A 21,592-nucleotide genomic window follows, 5' to 3' on the forward strand; every position below is an offset into this window, starting at 1 on the left:
CAAAGGGGCTTGTGATGAGTGACAAGAGACCCCTGCCGGGAGAGGCCAAGGGTTTCGGGAGTTCGGGACCAGCATGGGGACAAGTCCAAGTGTACTTTAGCACCACATACGTAAGTGAAGAACAGGACTCGCGACCTCCTCGGGGTTAAGAACCACAGCATCCACACCGGGGGCCACGAGCAGGGAGGGCCCAGTGAAGGCGACAAGGAGGACCAAGTCTGAAATGTACTCAGGTACATCTTGGGTCATCCAACTAAGCCTCTTGAAGAAGAAACCACTCAAGTGGTTAGGAAAGCGAGAATTTTAAAATAATGTTTATATGTTAAAGACGTAGGCGTTTTTTATTTCATGGATGACTGGCACTGGGTTAGAGGAGTTATGTGTTAGGCTCTCTTTATCCCTCACGTGGGAAAGCCAAATTTTCCTGTCCTGAAATCTGTGATCTCTTGGTTATAATTACAGACTAAACATCACAGATGACTTTATTTTTGTCCCTAAGGCTATGGTAGGACCAGCTGGGTTTTGCCATTCCAAGGGAAAACTTGAAGTTTCTTTGTCACTCTCGCTGCCTGTCCAGGATCAGCCAGGGGTCCATGGCAGTGACCCGATGCTGGCTGACAGCGAGGCTTCCTCTCAACACCTGCTTGCACAGCCACTCACTGGCCCGTACAGCTTCTGCCAGGAAGCGATACATCACCTGTCACCGCCTGGGGCACAGCACACGGCTATGTCAGAGGGTGGCGTGCCCACCACGTGCCCAGAGTGGGAGACGCAGCGTATGTGAGCAGCCGCAGTGACCACCACAGGAGTCCCAGATCTTTCTGCCACTCCTTCCAAGTGGGAGTGCTAAGGACCCATCGGAGAACCCGCCATAATGCAGAGACGGAGGAGGGGCTCCCTGTGGGTGGCACGTTTCCATCCGCAGTGTGCCTCACCCTCACTGTCCACTCGGTTTTATTGGCTGTGTCGCTTTTTCCCTGACATCCTAACACAGGGGCACACCTTGCCTCAGCCCCCACAACTCTTGTCTGCACACCCTGTCTTGGTGACCTCACTGAGTGTTGTAATTTTAAATACCGGGTAGGTGTTGGGCACAGGGGTTACGATCCGGCTTGGGACACCTGCCTGCCACAACCCAGTGCCTGAGTTTGAGTCCCAGCTCAGCTGTGATGCCAGTTGCAGCTTCCTGCCAAGGTGCCCCCTGGGAGGCAGGAGGTTGGGTCCATAGATTGGGTTCCCAGCTGTCAACTTTGGCCTGGCCCAGCCCAGCTGTTGCAGGCAGGACCAGCAGATGGGAGATTTCTCTGTCTCCCTCTCTCTCTGCCTCTCAAATAAATACATGTTGGCATCTGCTGACTTTTCCCAGGTTCTCCAGCCCAGGCCTCTGTCCTAAATGTCAGACTTGTCTATTCAACTACCTTCAGGACATCTCCATTTGAAAGGCATCTTGGAGTTAACATCTGATCTGAACCCTTCAGACTCACCCTTCCCGCCCACTCACCCCCATCCCTGCAGTCTTCCCATCTAAGTTAAGGACGACTCATCTTTCCTTCGCTCATACTGATGAACTTACCTCTTTTCCCCCTTAAACCCCACTTCTGGATCCAGCGCTGTGGCTGTAATAGGCTAAGCTTCTGCCTACAGCACCAGCATCCCATGTGGGCGCCGGTTCGTGTCCCAGCTCCTCTTCTTCTGATCCAGCTCTCTGCTATGGCCTGGGGAAGCAGTGGAAGATGGCCCAAATGCTTGGGTCCCTGCACCCATGTGGGTGGACTTGGACCCGGAAGCAGCTCCTGGCTCCTGGCTTCAGATCAGTTCAGCTTTGGCCACTGTGGCCATTTGAGGAGTGAACCAGAGGATGGAAGACCCCACTCTGTCTCTTTTTCTCTGCCTGTAACTGTTATCTTTCAAATAAATAGATAAAATCTTTAAAAAAGCAAAAACAAAAACCCACGCCTATCAGCATGTCCTCTCTAGAGGAGAAAATTCACTAGAATTTACCTACTGCCCCCACCTGGTCCAGGCCAGTAATACTGCTCCTGGGTTTTACAGTAACCTAAAAAAAAGTCTTTGCCTCATTATTTGCTGCCTTTAGCCTGTCCTCAATACAGCAGTCAAAATGATCTTACCAAAAGCCAAATTGGGAGAAAATGTTTGCATTAAAGTTTAAGATACAACTCAGTTGACCTATTATTTTGTTTCAAAGTGAATGGGTTCAAATCTGTGCTCTGTTCTCAATTCCAGCTTCCTGGTGATGCGCACCCTGGGAGGCAGCAGGTGATGGCTCAAGTGCTTGGGTCCCTGCCACTCACGTGGGAGGCCCAGATGGGAGTTCCAGGCTCCTGGCTTCAGCCTGGCCCAGCTCTGTCTCTTGCAGGCATATAGGGAGTGAGCCAGTGGAAGGGAGATCTCCCACTCTGCGCCTCAAATAATTTTTAAAAGGGAGGTTGGAGGACTGGTACTGTGGCATAGCAGGTTAAGCCTCCGCCTGTAGCATGGGCATCACATATGAGCGCTGGTTTGAGTCCCAACTGCTTTCAACCCAGTTCTCTGCTAATGCTCCTGGGAAAGCAAAGGAAGATGGCTCAAGTGCTTGGGCCCCTGCACCCACATGGGACACCCAGACGAAGCTCCTGGCTCCTGGCTTTGGCCTTGAACAACCCCAGCTGCTGCAGCCATTTGGGAGTGAACCAGTGGATGGCAGATCTCTCTCCCTCTGCCACTCTTTCAAAAAACAAACATTGAAAACAACCTACACTGGGTCCCCATTACTCTTCCACTTAAAACCCTCTAATGAGGGGCCTGTGCTGTGGTGTAGTAGGCTAAGCCTCTACCTGCAGTGCCGGCATCCTATGTGGGCGCTGGTTCATATTCCAGCTGCTCCTCTTCTGATACAGCTCTCTGCTATGACCTGAGAAAGCAGTGGAAGATGGCCCCAGTCCTTGGACCCCTGCACTCGCATCAGAGACCCAGAGGAAGCTCCTGACTCCTGGCTTCAGATCGGCTCAGCTCCAGCCGTTGTGGCCATTTGGGGAGTGAACCAATGGATGGAAGACCTTTCCATCTCTCCTTGTCTCTGTAACTCTCTCTCAAATAAATAAATCTTAAAAAACAAAAACAAAAACCCTCTAATGATGTCCTCTGTGGTCAGACTGAAAACCTTGTATCGATGCCCTCCAAGGCCCAACAAGAGCGCCTTCATGCCTTCCCTTCTCTCTGTTCCTCCTCGTGCTCCTCCAGGATGAGGCCCTTGCTGTCCCCCCCCTGACTCCACTCCACCCCACCCCCGCCCTGCCATCTCCCCCAGATGTTTCAACTCCATTGTAATATTCTCACCGAGGCCGTTGACCTGCCCAGAGTTCCACCTCCCGAGCCCGGGGTCACGTGACCAGCTACAATGCTCACACACACAGCACTGACACGTTTTACTGTACCTCAGACCATCTGACTCTCTGTAGCCCTAACACACAAATTCCCTGCAGGCAAGGGGTTTTGTGGGCCGGACATCTGGCACCTACAATACTGCCAGGCACTTGGTTAATGCACGTACTCAAATCTTTCTGAAATAAATGGCTGGGGGCTGCCCATCCCTGGCCACTGTTTTGGGGGTTTTTTTGGGGGGAGGGTGGGAAGAGGGGAGATTTCGTGTGTTCCATTCGAGCTGCGGTGTTGAAGGCATTCAGGGAACCACGCTAATGTGGACAGACGTCCAAGGACATGAGTGGCCTCCTGCTTGTCCAAGCCAATGGCTTCCTGTGTCTCAATGAGGATGTTCTAGATATAAAGAGTCTTTCTTATAAAGATTAATTTATTTACATGAAAAGCAGTGTGACTGAGGAAGAGGGAGAAATGGGAGTGGGGGAGAGAGTAGGAGAGAGACTATGAATATTTTTTAAACTTTAGTCACAATTTAAGGTGTTTACTGTATGTTCACATCTATCATGTATATCATTAATTTACTGAGATTATTTTCTTTTTACTTTTTTTTTAAAGGTTTATTTATCTAAAAGGCAGAGTTAAAGAGGCAGAGAGAGAGAGAGAGAGAGAGAGAGAGAGGTCTTCTATCCATTGGTTCACTCCCCAGATGGCTGCAATACCTGGAGCTGAGCCAATCCGAGCCAGTAGCTTCCTCCTGGTCTCCCCTATGGGTGCAGGGGCCCAAGGACTTGGGCCATTTTCTACTGCTTTCCCAGGCTATAGCAGAGAGCTGGATCGGAAGTGGGGTAGCCAGGACTCAGAACAGGATACCCATATGGGATGCTGGCACTGCAGGTGGTGGCTTTACCTGCTACACCACGGCCCTGGCCCCGAGACTATGAATCTCCCATTGGCCAGTTTACTCTCCAAATGGCCACAAAGCCAGGTCTGAACCAGGCTGAAGACAGGACCCAAGAACACATGGGTGGCAGGGGCCCAAGCACTTGGACCATCTTCCATTGCCTTCCTAGGCACATTATTAGCAGGGAGCTGGATCAGAAGCGGAACAGCCTGGGCCTAGAGCAAGCACTCCGGTATGGGATACCTGCATTGCAAGTGGCAGCTTAGCTCACTGCGCCACAACCCTGGCCTGCAAAAGGGCATTTCTCCTGCCGTCTGCAGCAACCAGGGCAAGCCAAATGCCCTCGTCCTGAATGGGACCGAAGTATCCTTATGCAAATCGTGTCTGTACCTGATTTCTCTCATGCATCTTCAAAATAAGATACTGAGGAAAACTTAATCTATTTCATGTTTTTAAGAAGCGGAGCTAACCCAGTAGGTCAGGCTCAAACGTCTTAATTATAATTTAACTCATCAAAAACTCTCCACGTAAATGCCATACACATCATCAAGCCTTTGGAAACCGTTATGCATGGCCCTTTGCTAGCAAAGAACTTGGAAGTACGATGCCTAGTATTAGCATCTTCTCCTGTGCTGTAGGTTTTTATTCTGTCGGTGATGGTGGACTGGGGCTTCAAGCACAGTTTGTTAGGAGGGGGCAGATGAGAACACAGTCAAGAAGCACCCTGAGAGACACAGGTGCGACACACCAGACACAGGTGCAACATGCCACCTGTTCGAGGAGAGGGGAGGGAAGGGTCCAAGGCATGCCGACCTTTCAAGCCTGGGAGACTGGGAGGGGGCAGATGTTTGCAAAATCTGGGAAGCAAAGAGAAGCCATGGTTAGGAAGGACAGAGAGGGAGGAGCAATCTCCATGTTGCTCACCGCATGCTCCAGCACTGAGCTTTCAAAAGCCTCATGGGGTGCAAAGGGCTCAAGATGCCTGTCCCCTGCTAGGTGACACCTGAGACACTTGGTGGCTGCCCCCCAGTCACTACAGCAGGTAAATCAACCACAAAATGCTGCGGCCAAAAACCACCATGTATTATGCACACAGACCCAGTGGGTCAGGGACAGGCACCTGGGTGAACGTGGGCCCCCTCACAGCACTGCTGCTGGGGGCCCCGGAGGAAGTGTCCAGCCAGCAAGCCCGCCTGCAGCTGTCCCCACCAAGCCTGGGAGGGCACAAGGCATCACCCTCTGTGCTCCTGTGTGAGTTGCAGCAGTCCTAAGCCCTGGCCAGGACTCAAGGGAAGAAAGGCAAGGAGGAGGAGTGTCAGAGTCGCGCTGTGAACAGTGACAATGGAGGCCTTAAGGGACCCGAAACGTCGTCCCCGCCAAAAACCCAACAAACTGGCAAAAAATGGCCAGAACTAGTTGAGAACTGTAAGACCTGGGCAGAAGCGTGCAGCACGCAGAATCCTTCATCAAGACAAAGCAGCTGGGGCCTGGTGCCGTGGCTCACTTGGTTAATCCTCCACCTGCGGTGCCGGCATCCCATATGGGCGCTGGGTTCTAGTCCCAGTTGCTCCTCTTCCAGTCCAGCTCTCTGCTGTGGCCTGGGAAGGCAGTGGAGGATGGCCCAAGTGCTTGGGGCCCTGCGCTGAACCCACATGGGAGACCAGGAGGAAGCACCTGGCTCCTGGCTTCAGATCGGTGCAGCACGCCAGCCATGGCGGCCATTTGGGGGGCGAAACAACGGAAGAAAGACCTTTCTCTCTGTCTCTCTATCTCTGTCTAACTCTGCCTGCCAAATAAATAAATAAAAATCTTAAAAAAAAAAAAAAAGACGAAGTAGCTGAATTGCAGTGAAAGCAGGGAGCTGGGTGCAGGTCGAGGTCGCCTGGCCCCACCTCCTCCCGCACTCGCTGAGAGCAGGGGAGCAGAGCACCAGGCCCAGACATGGAGAACTAGAGGACGGCGCCTGCCTGGGCCTCTGACAAGCACTGCAGTCCCGAGGGTCTCATCACACCTGTTTCTCCGTCCTGGAGTCTGGCGGCTTCCATGGGGAGGCCTCTTCCTGGCCTGCGGCCGCTGCCTTCTTGCTATGCCCTCGGGGGTCAGAGGGCTCCTGTGCCACCTCCTCCTACAAGGCCACCGAGCCTGGGGGACCAGGCCCCTTCTCATGTGGCCTCACTTAACCTTCGCTGCCTCCTACGGCCCTGGCTTTCCTTTTTTTTTTTTTTTTTCTTATTTGACAGGTAGAGTTAGTGAGAGAGAGACAGAAAGAAAGTCTTTCTTCCGTTGGTTCACCCCCCAAATGTCTCCCAGCAGCAGAGAGCTGGACTGGAAGAGGAGCAGCCAGGACTAGAACCCAGCGCCCATATGGGATGCCGGCACCGAAGGCGGAGGATTAACCAAGTGAGCCACGCCCCGGCTTTCCCTCTTCGAAGCCCGATCCTCATCTACCTCCGCCGGCCTTGTCCTTGGCGTGATCTGGGCACTCTTCTCTCAGCAGATTCTTCCCAGGTGACCACCTTCCACGGCTTCTAGTAGCAGCTTTATGCCAATGAACGCTCAAAGCAGAACCCCCCGCTACACTTGCATGCACCTGTTTTTGGGTTTTGTTTACAGCCTTGACTACGCTGGCTTTACATGCTTCACATTTTGTGTCACTGGCATGGCTGTTTTTCTACCCAGCTGCTCAAACCAAACATGCAGGGGTTACCCTGTCAAATGGATTCAATCGCCAAGTGCCGTCCCTGTCATCTCTACAACATATTCCGAATGCGTCACTTCTGCTTTCACTGTCCCCACCCCACGGCAAGCCACCACCATCCCCTACCCTAATTGCTGGAACAGCCTCCTACGGCAGTGCCATCAGACTTGACAACCCAAGCACCATTGACCAGAAAATTAAAAACATTTCCCAGGGCGGGCACCGTGGCACAGCGGGTTGAGATGCCACTTGGGAAGCCAACATCCCACACTGGAGAGCTGGTTTGAGTTCAGACTGCTCTGCTTCCAATTCCGCTTCCTGTTCATGCATACTGGCAGGCACCAGACAACGGTTCAAGTGCTTGGGCCCCTGCTACCCATGTGGGAGACCAGCATAGAGTCCCTAGCTTCGGGCTTAGGCCAGGTCCAGTCCCTGACGTTGAGGGCATAGGGGTTGAACCAACAAATGAGGGAAGCTCTCTCTTCTTACTCTGCCTTTCAAGTAGATGAAAATCAATGTTCTTTTAAAAATTTCCCAAAATAAACCAAGAAAATATAGAACATAAAGAGGGAAAAAACATCTCCCAGACTCCCTTGCATGCAGAATTCTGGGTTACAATTAGATTCTGAAGAAATGCACCAGCATGAAGTCGATACACAGAAGCAGGACACAGCAACCTCTTGTTGCAATTGCTGTCGGCAAGGAGGCTCAAAGGCACTGCATGACTGCACCCGGCCGTCCGGGGTCTGGCCAGCGTTGAGTGGAAGCAGCCGTGGCCGTGGTGGCAGGCTTCCTGAGCTCACACGGTGGGGTGTCCGTCACCTCCACAGTCCACCTGTAATTCCTGACCACTCTTCTAGTCCGCCCGCTGACTTTGTAAATATCTTACTCCTGGGTGCATGCGTGCATGCGTGTGTGTGTGTTTAAAATTCAAGAGGTAGAGAAAAAGCTCTCATCCACTGATTCAATCTCCAAATGCCCACCATGGCCAGGGCTGGGCCTGGGGCTGTAGCCGGGAGCCAGGAACCCAACCCAGGTCTCCCATGTGGGTGGCAGAAACACATGTACTTGAGCTGTGATGTGCTGCCTCCCAGGGTGTGCAACAGCAGGAAGGCAGAGCCAGGCATCAAACCCAGGTACTGAGGCCTTAACTGCTAGGCCAAACGCCCGTCTAGGACTCCTTGTTTTAAATCTGACCACAGTAACTCATGTGGTTTCTACCTTCGCACTCAATCCTGACAGACCTAACTGTTCTCCCTGCATCCACTCGTGCTTGCATGTTGCCTATAATCCATTCTGTTCCCAATGGAGAATCCCTTCAATCACTCCTGTTACCTTCTGCTCAAAATTCCCATCACACTCAGAGTGCAACTGAAAACTCTTCACTGGGCTGCCAGCCCCTTCACTGGGCTGCATTCCACCCACATCTCTGATGGCCTCTGGTCACTGGTCTCTCAATTCCTGGGACAGGCCGAGCGTGGCCCCAGATCTTGGCCACACTGTCTACCTACGTGGGAGGGTCTTTCATATGTCTTTCAGATGAGATGTCACCTTTTGAGCATCCCCCACTCCCTACCCCATAAAAAGTCCACCCTATTTCCTCTTTGCAGCACCTGCTGGTATCTAGTTTCTCATTATCTCTCCTCCAAGGATGCCTGTACCATGGTGGCAGGGAGGAACTCAGCCCCTTATAGCACACTGGAGCACACCGTAGATGCTTACCGAATATTTGGAAGAATAAACTTGGCTAAAATTTGTATGGAGGGTGAATTTTACTTCTGTTACAGCTACTCCAAGTATGTTTGCAAGAACTGCAGTTTACTCTTAAATGTTAGGTTGAGGGTAAAACCATTTTGTGATCTGGGCACAGGTGATACGACAACAAATTGGGCACATATCACGTTCAGCTTCCACTCTGACACGCAGGAAAAAAATCCGAAAACATTCCTTTATTAGCATCACTTCTGGAAAGCTTGCCAGTCCAAACATCACTGATTCTGTAGAACTGTGACTCAGGGGACAAGGAGTAAGAGGAATTCTGCGGTTGGCTTCCATTCAGGACCACTGTCATCTTTTCCAGACTACTCTGGCTCTTTCAATATCATGCTATCGATTTTTTTTTTAAAAGATTTATTTATTTATTTGAAAGGCAGAATTAGAGGCAGAGGCAGAGAAAGACAGAGAGAGGTCTTCCATTCACTGGTTCACTTCCCAGATGGCCCCAACGGCCGGAGCTTTGCCGATCCGAAGCCAGGAGCCTGGAGCTTCCTCCAGGTCTCCCACAGGGGTGCAGGGGCCCAAGGCCTTGGACCATCTTCTACTGCTTTCTCAGGCCACAGCAGAGAGCTGGATCGGAAGTGGAGCAGCCGGGACTCGAACCGGTTCTCGTATGGGATGCCGGCACTGCAGGTGGCAGCTTTACTCGCTACATCACAGCGCTGGCCCCACTACTGATTTTTAAAGATAAATAAACTATACTTTTTTTCTTCCCTGATCCTACCTCTTAGCTCCAGTGGGGGTATCTGGTGGCCTCACACTTGATAAGGTCTCTGGAGAAAGAGCGCCATCTGCTGGCAAAGTCTGCTGGGCACCGTTTTGGCAACAGGCCAGTGGCTTTCTCTAAACGCAGCAGCCAGCCTTCCAGAAGGGCAGACGCTCTGCCACTCCTGAACTGCCAAGAAGACTAGAGAATCTTGTTGGTCTTAGGTTTCTCGCCTATCACACCAGCTTGGGCTTTGACCCAAGATTGGCACTCACTGCCACTGTGGAAAGGAGGTAGAAGATCTGGATTGACACACAGGAACAAAGTCACACCTCCGTCCCCTGTAGTCTGCACATGAGCTGCCGAGACCTAGCGCCTTTGCTTTGGAAGTTCGGAGGCGGGGACCACGCACTGACCTGGGTTCTGCACTGTGCTCACTACCCACAGCCTTAGGAATCTGCCCTCCCTCGTGGGCAACATTTCTGCCTCAAATTCTCCCAGAGAGTCTTCTCCATCACGTTAGGTTGTGATCTACAACATATTCCACTCACTTTTCTCCCTTCCTTTTAGCCCCCCCACCCCACTTGGACAAAATGAATCTGGTGTTTTGACTTTCCCTTGCTTCCTAAGCTTCTCTGCTTTCTGTACTACTCAGGAAGCATTATGGCCGTTCTGCACCTCAAGGACAGTAAAGGCCTTTTTCTCTCATTTCTTCCTTACTTTTCCAATTGCTCCTTTACCATCATTAAGGGCCACCCTCTTCTGCCATTCACCTGTGAACTTTTCCAGGAAGTGTACAAAGTTCATCCTTTTATTGCCATTTGTGGTTTTATCACTTTCAAATTATGCCCATTTCTAAGACTTACTTAAACTCATATCCTTTTTTCTACTCTAGTGAATTTCCACGGCTCTCTGATTTCTTAGCTACTAATATAAAAATTATCAACATAAAATCTTGTATATACCCTGCACTCTCATTTTTTGCAAAGACTACTTCCTTTTCATTAACCAAAGCATTCGTAAAATTATTGCGTCAGGATTTTATTAGTTTTTCCAGATTAACTAGAACTGTTCCCTTCAAACATTATCTTACATGCCTCAAACTTGAAGATTCTCAAAAATATAAGACTGCACTGATATTCTGAATGTTTAAATCCAGATGAAATAGTAACTATGCATACACACACACACACACACACTTCAGATAACAGTCAATGATTTTCCTAATGGTACTCGGGGAAACAGACAGACACTGGGACAGGCGTTTGGGGCAGCAGTTAAGCCACCACCTGGGATGTACAGATCCCGTATCAGAGTACCTAAGTTAACTTCAAGTCCTGGCTCCACTCCCGATTCCAGCTTTATGCTAACACGCACCCTGGGAGGCAACAGGTGACTGCTCGATTAGCTGGTCCCTGCCACGCCCTTGAGTTCCGGTTCCTGGCTTCATCCTAACCTCAGCCCTGGCTGTCACAGGCACTTGGGGAGTCAACCAGCATATAGAAGATCTCTGGCTCCCCTGCTCTGCCTTTCAACGAAATAAATATTTTTTAAAAAATAAAACACACACATACGATCAAGACAAAAAATTATTATTTCAATCTCCCTTCAGCCTCAGTTTCCTTTGCCCATGGCAGCATATGCTTTAATTCAGGAACAGAAATGAAACTGAGCCAAGAAGAAAATGCTTTTATTTATCAGAACATGAAACTGACATGACAGCCTATTAGAATCGAACCGGGATAAATAATGCTGTTATAAAATTTACACTTGTTAGATCCATTTCGGAGGAAAATATTATATATCAGTGCACTTTTCAATCTTATGGACTGACTGTAATAAAACCTTTTTATGCTAAGTAGTTACAGAGGCAACTATAAAATCTGCAATGATAACAACCTGCAGGTTTAGGGCCGTTTTGCAAACATTAAGAACCATATCCCTCATTTAGATGGAACAGAAGGGCACCTTTTTCATTGGTAAGGCAACTGCTTGCTATAGGTACAACAATGATACACACATTTTTTTCTTTAAGTAACAGGTTCTTACGTAACTGTTGGACTCTTCTAATTCACAGTAAACACAGGCAGTGAACTACTACCAGGAATGTCTGAAATATTTCCAGCTTTGAAAATAACAAGGCTGCTGAAACTGTTTTTCAAAACTAGCTTCTATTTTTGGAACACATTTGATAACATAACACATTTAATCTGTATTTTAGCAATTTCTTCTATCAACTACACTTTGCCCTCAGGAAGGGTTAGAGTTATCATTTCAAACACTTTCTACATATAAAGCATCTTTAAATAAGTTTCATTTTCACTGGACTGAACAACTGTTTTCACGTATGTGCCTGTGGAAGTTAATCTGAGCATACATATATATACACCTGCAAACATATGTGCACACGTCTAAGTAAGTTACCTTTTATCACTGAATACAACTACACACTAGGGGACGACGGAGGGACGGCTGGGTCTTCCTGGGCAGGCCTCCCCTAGGTGGACGAGGGCAGGTACAGTTCGCTGAAGGACGTGATGAGGCTGTAGTAGGTCTTCTCGTCGTCCGTTAGGCCCGCGTTGCCAGGCCTCACCACCACCGCGACGTGCACGTCGGCCTCCTCGGCGGCACTGGCCTCTGTGAAAACCACAGGATGGGTCAGAGTCGTCAGAGACGCCGCCTGACCTTTGTGCCAGGTCCTCGGGGGACCGTGGGCATGGATAAATGAGGATGGGCCTAACTCAATGACTGCTGTAGCAAGAAGATGGGTACATTGGGGTTGACCTGATCATATTATTTTCTCTTTTCTGTGTTTTACTTTTTGCTTAAGAAAAATGTTAAAAGCAGCTCATAATGGTACCTGACGGACGGAATGGCCAAGCAGCCTGCACGTGAGCTCTGGTAAGTTCTACCCACAGCTTTCCTCCAGTCCCTCCCACCCGTCCTCCCGACAGCAGAGCTGTCGTCCAAGGGGCAGGCGGATGGTAATTACACTGATTACGGAAGGACAGGATCAAAGGAATCCTGCGATCTACTCAGCCCAAAGTACCTGTTTCATCTCCAGACAACATGTCATGCTCGCGGCCTGGACTGCCCAATCTCTGTGCCTAGCAAATTCCTAGTCTTCAACATTCTGCTCCAATCTCAGCCTCCAGCACCACCACTCTCTACTAGAGCATCCTAAGCGCTCTGTTTTCCCCTCCATCACAGCAATATAATTTGACATGTTGTGGCCAGCTGCTTCTCTCCTTGTTTGACCGTGCTTGCCTTAAAATCACTGACTGTGTGTGCGTGTTTATGTGGGGCAGGTAGAAATAAGACGAATCAGATGAAACCAGGCCTGCTATGTATTGTAGGCGATAACTACGTCTTGGGTGACGTTCCTCTCTCCACTGTTTCCATTTGAAGGATAACAGCTAATGCCTTACGTTAATTTATTATGTGCCAGGTATTAAAGAGCAGTGGTATGTGCACAGAACAAAGCTCCTACCTTCCTGGAGCTCCCATTCTCACCTAAATATTCGCAGCCAGCCTGAGGCAGGCAGGCAGTATTTCCCTACTCTAGCGAGCAGGATCAGCTGAAGTCTGAAACCCTCAGTCTGACTCCATCGTCTGCGCTGTAGAACAACGGTTGGCACCTGGTTCTGTAAATAAAGTTGGATGGAACACAGCCACACCCATTCACTGTGTACTGTTTATGGCTGCTTCTGCGCTAGAGGACAGAGCTGAAGAGTTGTCACAAATCCTGTGGTCTGTGGGCTCCAAGTGTTACTACCTGGCTCTCTAGAGAAAAAGCTCTCCATTCTGGCTCTCAGGCATCACCCCTCCAGGGGAGAGCCTGGCCTAGCAGTGTGGGAATTACCTGGAAGCTTGTTTAAAATGCAGCCTCTCAGGCCCTCAGTGTAGAACTACTGAATCAGGGTCTTTTTAAGATGGTTCTTCTGGGGGGGCCGGTGCTACAGCATAGCGGGTAAAGCCGCCGTCTGCAGTGTCAGCATGCCATGTGGGTGCCAGTTTGAGTCCCAGCTACTCCACTTCTGATCCAGCTCTCTGCTGCGGCCTGGGAAAGCAGTGGAAGATGACCCAGGCCCTTGGACCCCTGCACTTGTGTGGGAGACCTGGAAGAAGCTCCTGGCTCCGGATCGGCACAGATCTGGCCGTTGCAGCTAGCTGGGGAGTGAACCAGCGGATGGATGGAAGACTTGTCTGTGTCTCTCTGCCTCTCCTCTCTCTGTGTGACCCCACCTTTCAAATAAATAAGTAAATCTTAAAAAAAAAAAAAAAAAAAAAAGGAAAAGAGAAAGAAAAATTGATTCTCTGCACAGTTTTTCAAAGGAGTTTTGTTTTCTCTTTTTAAAAATTTACTCACCTGAGAGAAAGGAAGACAGACAAATAAAGAGCTTCCATCTGCTAGTTCACTCTTTGAATAACAGAAATGGCCTGAGCTGGGCCAAGGCTGAAGCTGAGATCCAGGAACTTCATCAGAGTCTCCCACATGGGTGGCAGGAACCCAATCACTTGAGTCATTGTCTGCTCTCTCTCAGGGTCTGCATTAGCATTAGCAGGAAGCTAGAATCAAGAGTAGGAGCTGGATATGAAACCCAGATACTCCCATATGAGACCTGGGCATCTTAACCCCTAGGCTATACCATTCGCCCCTGGGGATAAACTCTGTTCAAAAGTTTTAAGGAAAGAAAATCACCACAGTGAGGAAGAATTCTGAGGCCAGTGTTGTAGCACAGCAGGTAGAGCCTCTGCCTGCAACACCAACTGCTCCATTTCTGATCCAGCTACCAGCTATGGCTTGAGAAACCAGTGGAAGATTGTCCAAGTGCTTGGGCCCCTGCCAGCCAGGTGACAGACCAAGATGAAGCTCCAGGCTTCGACCAGGCCCAGGACCACAGGCCCAGCTATTTGGGGAGTGAACCAGCAGATCAAAGATTCATTCTTTCTCTTTCCCCCCAACCTCCCCCTCTCCTTCTCTCTCTCCTTCACTTTTTCTGTAACTCTGCCTTTCAAATAAATCAATAAATCTTTTTTAAAAAAAAAAAAAAAAGGAGAGAAAGAATTCTAGGCAAAGATAAGTATCATGTAAATATTGGAAGAATGCAGTGTGGGAAACAGATACAAGTCTGCAGTAAGAAAGATGGGGCTGGGGCCAGCAATGTGGTGCAGAGGGTTAATGCCCTGGCCTGAAGCGCTGGCATCCCATATGGCCACCGGTTCAAGAACCGGCTGCTCCACTTCTGATCCAGCTCTCTGCTATGGCCTGGGAAAGCAGAAGACGGGCCAAGTGCTTGAGCCCCTGCACCCGTGTGGGAGACCCGGAAGAAGCTCCTGGCTCCTGGCTTCGGATTGCTGCAGCTCTGGTAGTTGTGGCCAACTGGGGAGTGGACCGTTGGATGGAAGCCCACCCGCCCTCCCTCTCTCTCTCTCTTTCAAATAAAGAAATAAATCTTGAAAGAAACAGAGAGAAAGAGAGAGAGAGACAAAGAGAGAGAGAGAAAAGAGAGAAAGGTAGATAGGTAGGTAGGTAGGTAGGCAGGCAGGCAGACAGATCAACAGATAGGGCTTACTTGGACAGAGAGAGCAATCTGGGGAAAGATGTGGAAAACACCCCGTGGAGCTTAGATGTGGTCCAACAGGAAGCCTCGCTGAGCAAGGAGACCATGATCCACAGGAGATCTAACACTAGCTGGCGGCTGTTCCACAGGCTTCTCACCTCCATCATCAGCATCTACCTGCTCTATTGGCATTACACAGAGACCCTTAACTAAAACCTTGGACCCCTTTCCTTTCCTCCCAGAAAAAGTCTCTTCAGTCTCTCTTTCAGATTTGGGTATTATTTGGCTATCAACTCAGACTTCTGCTCCACCTTGGCAGTGGAAGTCTGGGCACGTGGCACGTGGCACGAAAACACACGATCACAGAAAAGCTCTAACCAGAGATAACAGAAAAGAGCAAGGCAGGAAGCCAGCTACCTGGCCTCATCCCAGCTGCAGAGGATCCAAGTTCTGGCTCTACTGCCTAATCGAGTGTGGGGCTGGCAGGAAAAAACCTCCTTGTGGAGGACCTGGAGGAGAACCAATGTCATTTTGATGCCAACTTGGGGATTATCTCTATTCCCTAAAGTTAGGAATAATTTCTAGAACTGCAGCCCAAAGAAGTGGCTTAAGCTTTTTGTAAAAAGGCATATATATATATATATATATATATATATATATAAAATGAAGCCAAGTACAAAAAAGGGTGACCAAAGATGAGACTATAAGGATTCTGTAAGTTTTCTCAGGGAAGGGTTATAATCAGATCAGTAATCTGCCACATAAAAACACTTTGGTCAATGACAGCATATACGATGGTGGCCCCATAACTTTGATAGAGCTGAATATTTGCTATTGCCTGTTATATTTTATTTTACCTTTTCTGTGTTTAAATCCACAGATACTCGTCGCTGTGTTGCAGCTGCCTACAGTGCGGAGTACAGTCAAGTGCTGTAAAGGGTGCAGGCCAGAAGCAGCAGGCCGCAGCAGGAGTACAGCCTGACGCAGCCGTGGGCTACACCACCTACGTCTGCATCAGTGAGCTCTGTGATGCCCACTCAATGATGGCACTGCCCAGTGAGGCGTTTCTCAGAATGTGTTCTTGTTCAGCAATGCACAACTATGCTAATAGAGCCGAGAAGCATGGGAGACAGCAGGGATCTGAGGATCCTAGCGTAAACAATGCACTCAGTCCCAGAACTGCGGATTTTGAGGGAGCCTCTGGCCACAAATTAGATATCTACTTCCAAGCCGGCAGAAACCAACCATCCACAGTGCTAGGGCAAGAAATACAAGGCAAACTATAATGCCATGCCCTAAAACCTCCTTTATGTGAATGATTAAAGAAAAAGCAATTCACAGATAAAACCAGGTAACACCCAAACAACGCCTATTTCTTTCCCATAATGAGAGACAACAATGTAAATGGCCTTCGATTCTCATTGTACACAGAAACTGCTGACACAACCCTACCCTACACTGATCCCACCCCACCACTAAACCCCAGAAGTCACTCAAGGGCACACTGTCATGTTGAGTCGTAAAGGTTTGCACACAGAACTGTGATAGGTTCAGAGTGGAGGCCGGGTGAGGTGGTCCTTGTTCAGGCCAATGTTTGCTGACAGTACACTTCACAAGGCTGGGCCACCTGCTCCACCATGACCTTGAAGCAGCCTGTGCACCTGGCTCCTCTTCCACCACAATCACAGTACGTGAGTGACAAGCTTTCTAGGAAACAGGAAGCCTGGCCGACTGCAGAAGCCCTGGGACCTTGAAGCTGACTCAAAGCAGGAAAGGGGCAGATCCCTCTCTGAGTTCTCAAACCTGCTGAGTTTTCAATGTCAAGGTAAGAACTGGCTGTGAATTGGTATTGTCTACCCAGATCTACAATTCCAGTTCAGGTCGACCAATGACCAGTGACTGCCTATAACCAAGGCACTAACAATGCCAAGTGTCTGCTCTTTGGCAGGGAAAACGGAGCCTGTTCTGCCTCTACGTCTCTGGAAAAACTCATTGGAACTTCTGAAGGCGCCAATGAGGAGGAGGAGCAGAATCCATGCTGGTGAGGGTTAAAAAAAAAAGCTTAGCAAATTAGTACCTGCTTAACTAGCTACAACTCTTTCCTATCACAGCAGACGAAAAGGCCAAGGGTGAGCAGAAGATAAAGAATATAGCATGTAGAAACCTTTCCCAGCAGCCTGGCTGTCCCTGTGGGCCTCTCTTTTAGTCCCAGTGAGTGGAAGTGATGCTAGTTCTGACAACAAGCAGCAGGGGGGAGAGGGGACATGGCTCCTAGAGGCCCAAGAGTCGCCCGGAGTAGGCGAAGCCAGACAGTAGCCTCCTGCTCGCCACCTTGGGTCCCCGCCTGCCCACACAGAGGGTGCCAAGGGCAGCTGACAGCACACACTCTGTTCTCGAGGTAATCAGAAGGTGTGGTTATCAGCCCCAGAGAATTTACAATCCAAGGTAGAAACGTAAGAAACACGTTCACGTAGCTGCCTTCAGAAACGAGGGAAAAGACAAACAACAAAAGGAGGCCCACTGGGAAATACACAAATCCTAAGGGCCATGGCCAGGCAATGGAGAGCTGGAGCCAGGCAGGGGGCTTGCAAAAGCCTCACCAACCAGGGGTTTACAGGTCAGAACCTCACAGACCACCTGCGCCCAGCCTCTGTTCACCTACCACTTCTCCTTTTCTCACTCCCCACCTTTTCCTCCGTAATTCTCTAGAGGACTCCCGTTCTTGCAGATGCTGGCGTGCATGTGTCCACTGAACCAAAACTACTGCTGAAACCATTTATATTGCCCTGCCTTCAGCCCAAGTAACCATGAATGTGTTAGAATACCATACGTAACAGAGGGTCGTGCTGGGTCAAAGTGGGGCTGTCTTCCCCACAATGAAGCCCAAGAGTCACAACTGGAGAGGCGCCAGGGAACAGACAGCATCTGAGCAAGGCAGACGAGGTTCCTCCTCACCATGAGGCAGTGGCAGGCGACACTGTTAAACACTATAGCTCGCTCTCGCTCTCTGCTCAGTGTATGCAGCTGACACCCCCGCTGCTGTTAGAGGCATTCAGTGCAGGTGCACCGTCTTTACTGTCCTTAGCCCACCATTTGGCTACAGTCACTATGCTGCTTGCAAGCTCCTTCCCACAGAAGAACCCTTAAATCTCCCTTTGTTATCTTCTCACATCTCAGTGTGTACAGAGATGACTGTGAGGGTAACTCGGATAATGAGTTAAAATTAGAGAAAAATTAGTCTTTCCAGTGCCACCTCTCCACATGCAACTCCTAAGGACTGGTACACGGACAGGGAGGTGGGTCGGGCAGTACACTATTTTGTTTCCCAAAAATCCCCACCAAGCTGTGTTTAAAGAGGCAATGTGTTCACAGTGCAGGCTCAGCTCCCATCCTGGAGAATATAACCCCGGAAGGCCAATTACTCACCCACAGTAACGTCTGTCAGAAATAAGATGTTGTTGGTTGAGCACCCAATGCTGCTGGCAATCTTTCGGTAACTCTCACTCTCCACTTTGTGTCCAATCTTGGTGTCAAAGTGACCATCAAAAAGCTGCCCACAGGGAGAAAGGGACAGTCTGAAATACAACACGACTACAGGACACCAGGCCCCCTTGTCTCACCTTCCCTTTCTCTGAACTATCCGACAATCACGGTGACTTCACTCATTCAATAAATATTTACTGAAAATCCAACTAATAGAGAACTTTATGGAGGCTACAAGAAGATAAAGATTTTTATAGCAATTTGGGAGAAGAAAACTACCAGCTTAATATATACAAGATCATTTTACAACCTTTGGTTTTCATTAGCACTCATTTTCTACTCCAAGTCATTTAAAATATACATGATCTACATTCTATACTTAAAACACTATTTGTAGGCCGGCGCCGTGGCTTAACAGGCTAATCCTCCACCTTGCAGCGCCGGCACACCGGGTTCTAGTCCCGGTCGGAGCGTCGGATTCTATCCCGGTTGCCCCTCTTCCAGGCCAGCTCTCTGCTATGGCCCGGGAAGGCAGTGGAGGATGGCCCAAGTCCTTGGGCCCTGCACCCACAAGGGAGACCAAGAGAAGCACCTGGCTCCTGGCTTCGGATCAGCAAGATGCGCCAGCCACAGCGGCCATTGGAGGGTGAACCAACGGCAAAAAGGAAGACCTTTCTCTCTCTCTCTCTCACTATCCACTCTGCCTGTCAATAAAATAAAATAAAATAATAAAATAAAATAAAACACTATTTGTATGGCCAGTATTGTGGTACAGTAGGTTGAGCCGTGGCCTACAACTCTGGATTCCATATCAGAGTGGCAGTTTGAGTCCTGGGTGCTCCGCTTCCAATCTAGCTCCCTGCTAAAGTGTTTGGAAATGCAGTAGAAGATGGCCCAGCTACTTGGACCCCATGCCCATGGGGGAGGCTCCTGGCTTCAGCCTGGCTGAATCTCTGACTGTCATGGCCATTTGGGGAGTGAACCAATGTATGGAAAATGTCTCTCTCTCTACCTGTCACTCTGCCTTTTAAATAAATGAAATCTTTTTAAAAAGTGGACATTTACTCTTTAAAAAGAGCCTACTACTTGCACTCTACTACTTACTGGACTAGGTTTCACTCTTCATGAAACATTTTGAACACCATCCTTCTGAATGAATGGATTTTTCTAACCTACCTCAACAAACTGTTACTTTATTTTCAAGAAACTTTCATTTTCTAATTAAAACATCTTGAAATTCTATCCAACAGCTCTTTTTGTCCTTGGCTTCTTGAAAATAATTGGAGTCAACGTGTAACGCCCTAATTTAACCAAGAGTAGTTAAAAATGTCTATATTTAGGATCAGTTATTATAATGTGACCCTTTGAATACTTTCAGAACTTTTTACAAACTAAAAATAAGTCAGTTACTTAAAAAGGGCTGATGTTCTAGCACAGTGGGTTAAGCCACCACTTTTACACTGCCAGCGACCCGTATTGGAGCCCAAATTTGAGTCCCAGCTACTCGGCTTCTGATCCAGCTCCCTGCTAACACACCTGAGAAGGCAGTGAAATTTGGACCCCTGCCACCCACATGGGAGACCCAGCTTCTGGCCTCGGCCTGGGTCAGCCCCGCCTTTACAGTCATTTGGGGAGTGAGCCAGCAGATAGAAGATCTCTCTTTGTAACTGCCTTTCAAGTAAATAAGTAAGTCTTTAAAAAACAATAATCACTAAAAGGCAAATAAATGTAATATTATGCACTTTTAAGACTGGGAAGAGCAACTGGTACATTGGTTAAGACACTGCTTGGGGGCTGACATTGTGGTGTAGCAGGTAAAGCCACTGCCTGTAGTGCTGGCATCCCACGTGGGTGCCAGTTCTAGTCCCAGCTGCTCCACTTGCAATCCAGCTCTCTGTTGTGGCCTGGGAAAGCAATAGAAGATGGCCTAAGTCCTTGGGCCTCTGAACTTCTGTGGGAGAGCCGGAAGAAACTCTTGGCTTTGGATCGGCCCAGCTCCAGCTGTTCTAGCCATTTGGGGAGTGAATCAGCGAATGGAAGACTTCTCTCTCTTTCTCTGCCTCTGCCTTTCAAATCAATAAATAAATCTTTAAAAACAACAACAAAAAAGATACTACTTGGGATGCCTGCAAACCATCAGAGAGGCTCGTTTGAGTGCAGGCTCCACTTTTGATTCCAGCTTTCTGCTAATGCACTCTGGGAGGCAGCAGTTGATGGCTCAAGTAGTTGAGGCGCTACCACCCACATGGAAAACCCAGATTGAGTTCTGAGCTCCTGGCTTTGGCCTGGCCCAGCCTTGGCTATTGTGGGTACTTAGGAAGCAAACCAGTGCATGAAAGATCCTGATCTCTTTCTCTTTCTCTCACTCACTCATTCTCTCTCTGCATTCCAAAGAAAATGAAAATTTATTTTTAAAAATTCTGGGTGAAAAGTACTAAAATTAGAATATGACCATCTCGGCCGGCGCCGTGGCTCACTAGGCTAATCCTCCGCCTTGCGGCGCCGGCACACTGGGTTCTAGTCCCGGTCGGGGCACCGATCCTGTCCCAGTTGCCCCTCTTCCAGGCCAGCTCTCTGCTGTGGCCAGGGAGTGCAGTGGAGGATGGCCCAAGTCCTTGGGCCCTGCACCCGCATGGGAGACCAGGAGAAGCCCCTGGCTCCTGCCATCGGATCAGCGTGGTGCACCGGCTGCAGCGTGCTACCGCGGCGGCCATTGGAGGGTGAACCAACGGCAAAAGAAGACCTTTCTCTCTGTCTCTCTCTCACTGTCCACTCTGCCTGTTAAAAATAAAAAAATAAAATTAAATTAAAAAAAAAAAAAAGAAGAATATGACCATCTCTAAAGGCAAAAGTGTTCTCTACAAATAGTAGGAACTCAATAAATATTTTTAAAAATTATTGGCTAAGTGGGGCCGGTGCTATGGCATAACAAGTAAAGCTGCCACCTTCAGTGCCAGTATCTCATATGGGTGCCAGTTCAAGTGGCAGATGTTCCATTTCCAAACCAGCTCTCTGCTACAGCCTGGGAAGGCAGTAAAGGATGGCCCAAGTCCTATGGCCCCTGCACCCAGAAGAAGCTTCTGGCT

At 49.1% G+C, this 21,592-nt stretch overlaps 1 protein-coding gene across 3 annotated transcripts in view; it reads right to left on the minus strand.

Moving 5' to 3' along the window:
- Positions 1-10,045: 10,045 nt before the first annotated feature.
- The window catches only part of ENOPH1 (enolase-phosphatase 1), a 37,587-nt gene continuing 26,040 nt past the window's right edge, over positions 10,046-21,592 (minus strand). Inside the window, exons 5-6 of one of the 3 annotated variants that reach the window (XM_062198602.1) lie at positions 18,450-18,573; positions 10,046-12,096 (exon numbers count right to left, since the gene is read on the minus strand). In XM_062198602.1, coding sequence (XP_062054586.1) covers positions 11,957-12,096; positions 18,450-18,573 — 264 coding nt within the window. In that variant the 3' untranslated portion in view covers positions 10,046-11,956. Of the gene's footprint in view, positions 12,097-13,926; positions 14,029-18,449; positions 18,574-21,592 lie in introns of those variants that run through there. The other 2 variants (XM_062198600.1, XM_062198601.1) reach the window with 2 other exon arrangements.

The sequence above is a fragment of the Lepus europaeus genome, chromosome 8 (assembly GCF_033115175.1).
Source record: "Lepus europaeus isolate LE1 chromosome 8, mLepTim1.pri, whole genome shotgun sequence".
Taxonomy (NCBI): Eukaryota; Metazoa; Chordata; class Mammalia; order Lagomorpha; family Leporidae; genus Lepus; species Lepus europaeus.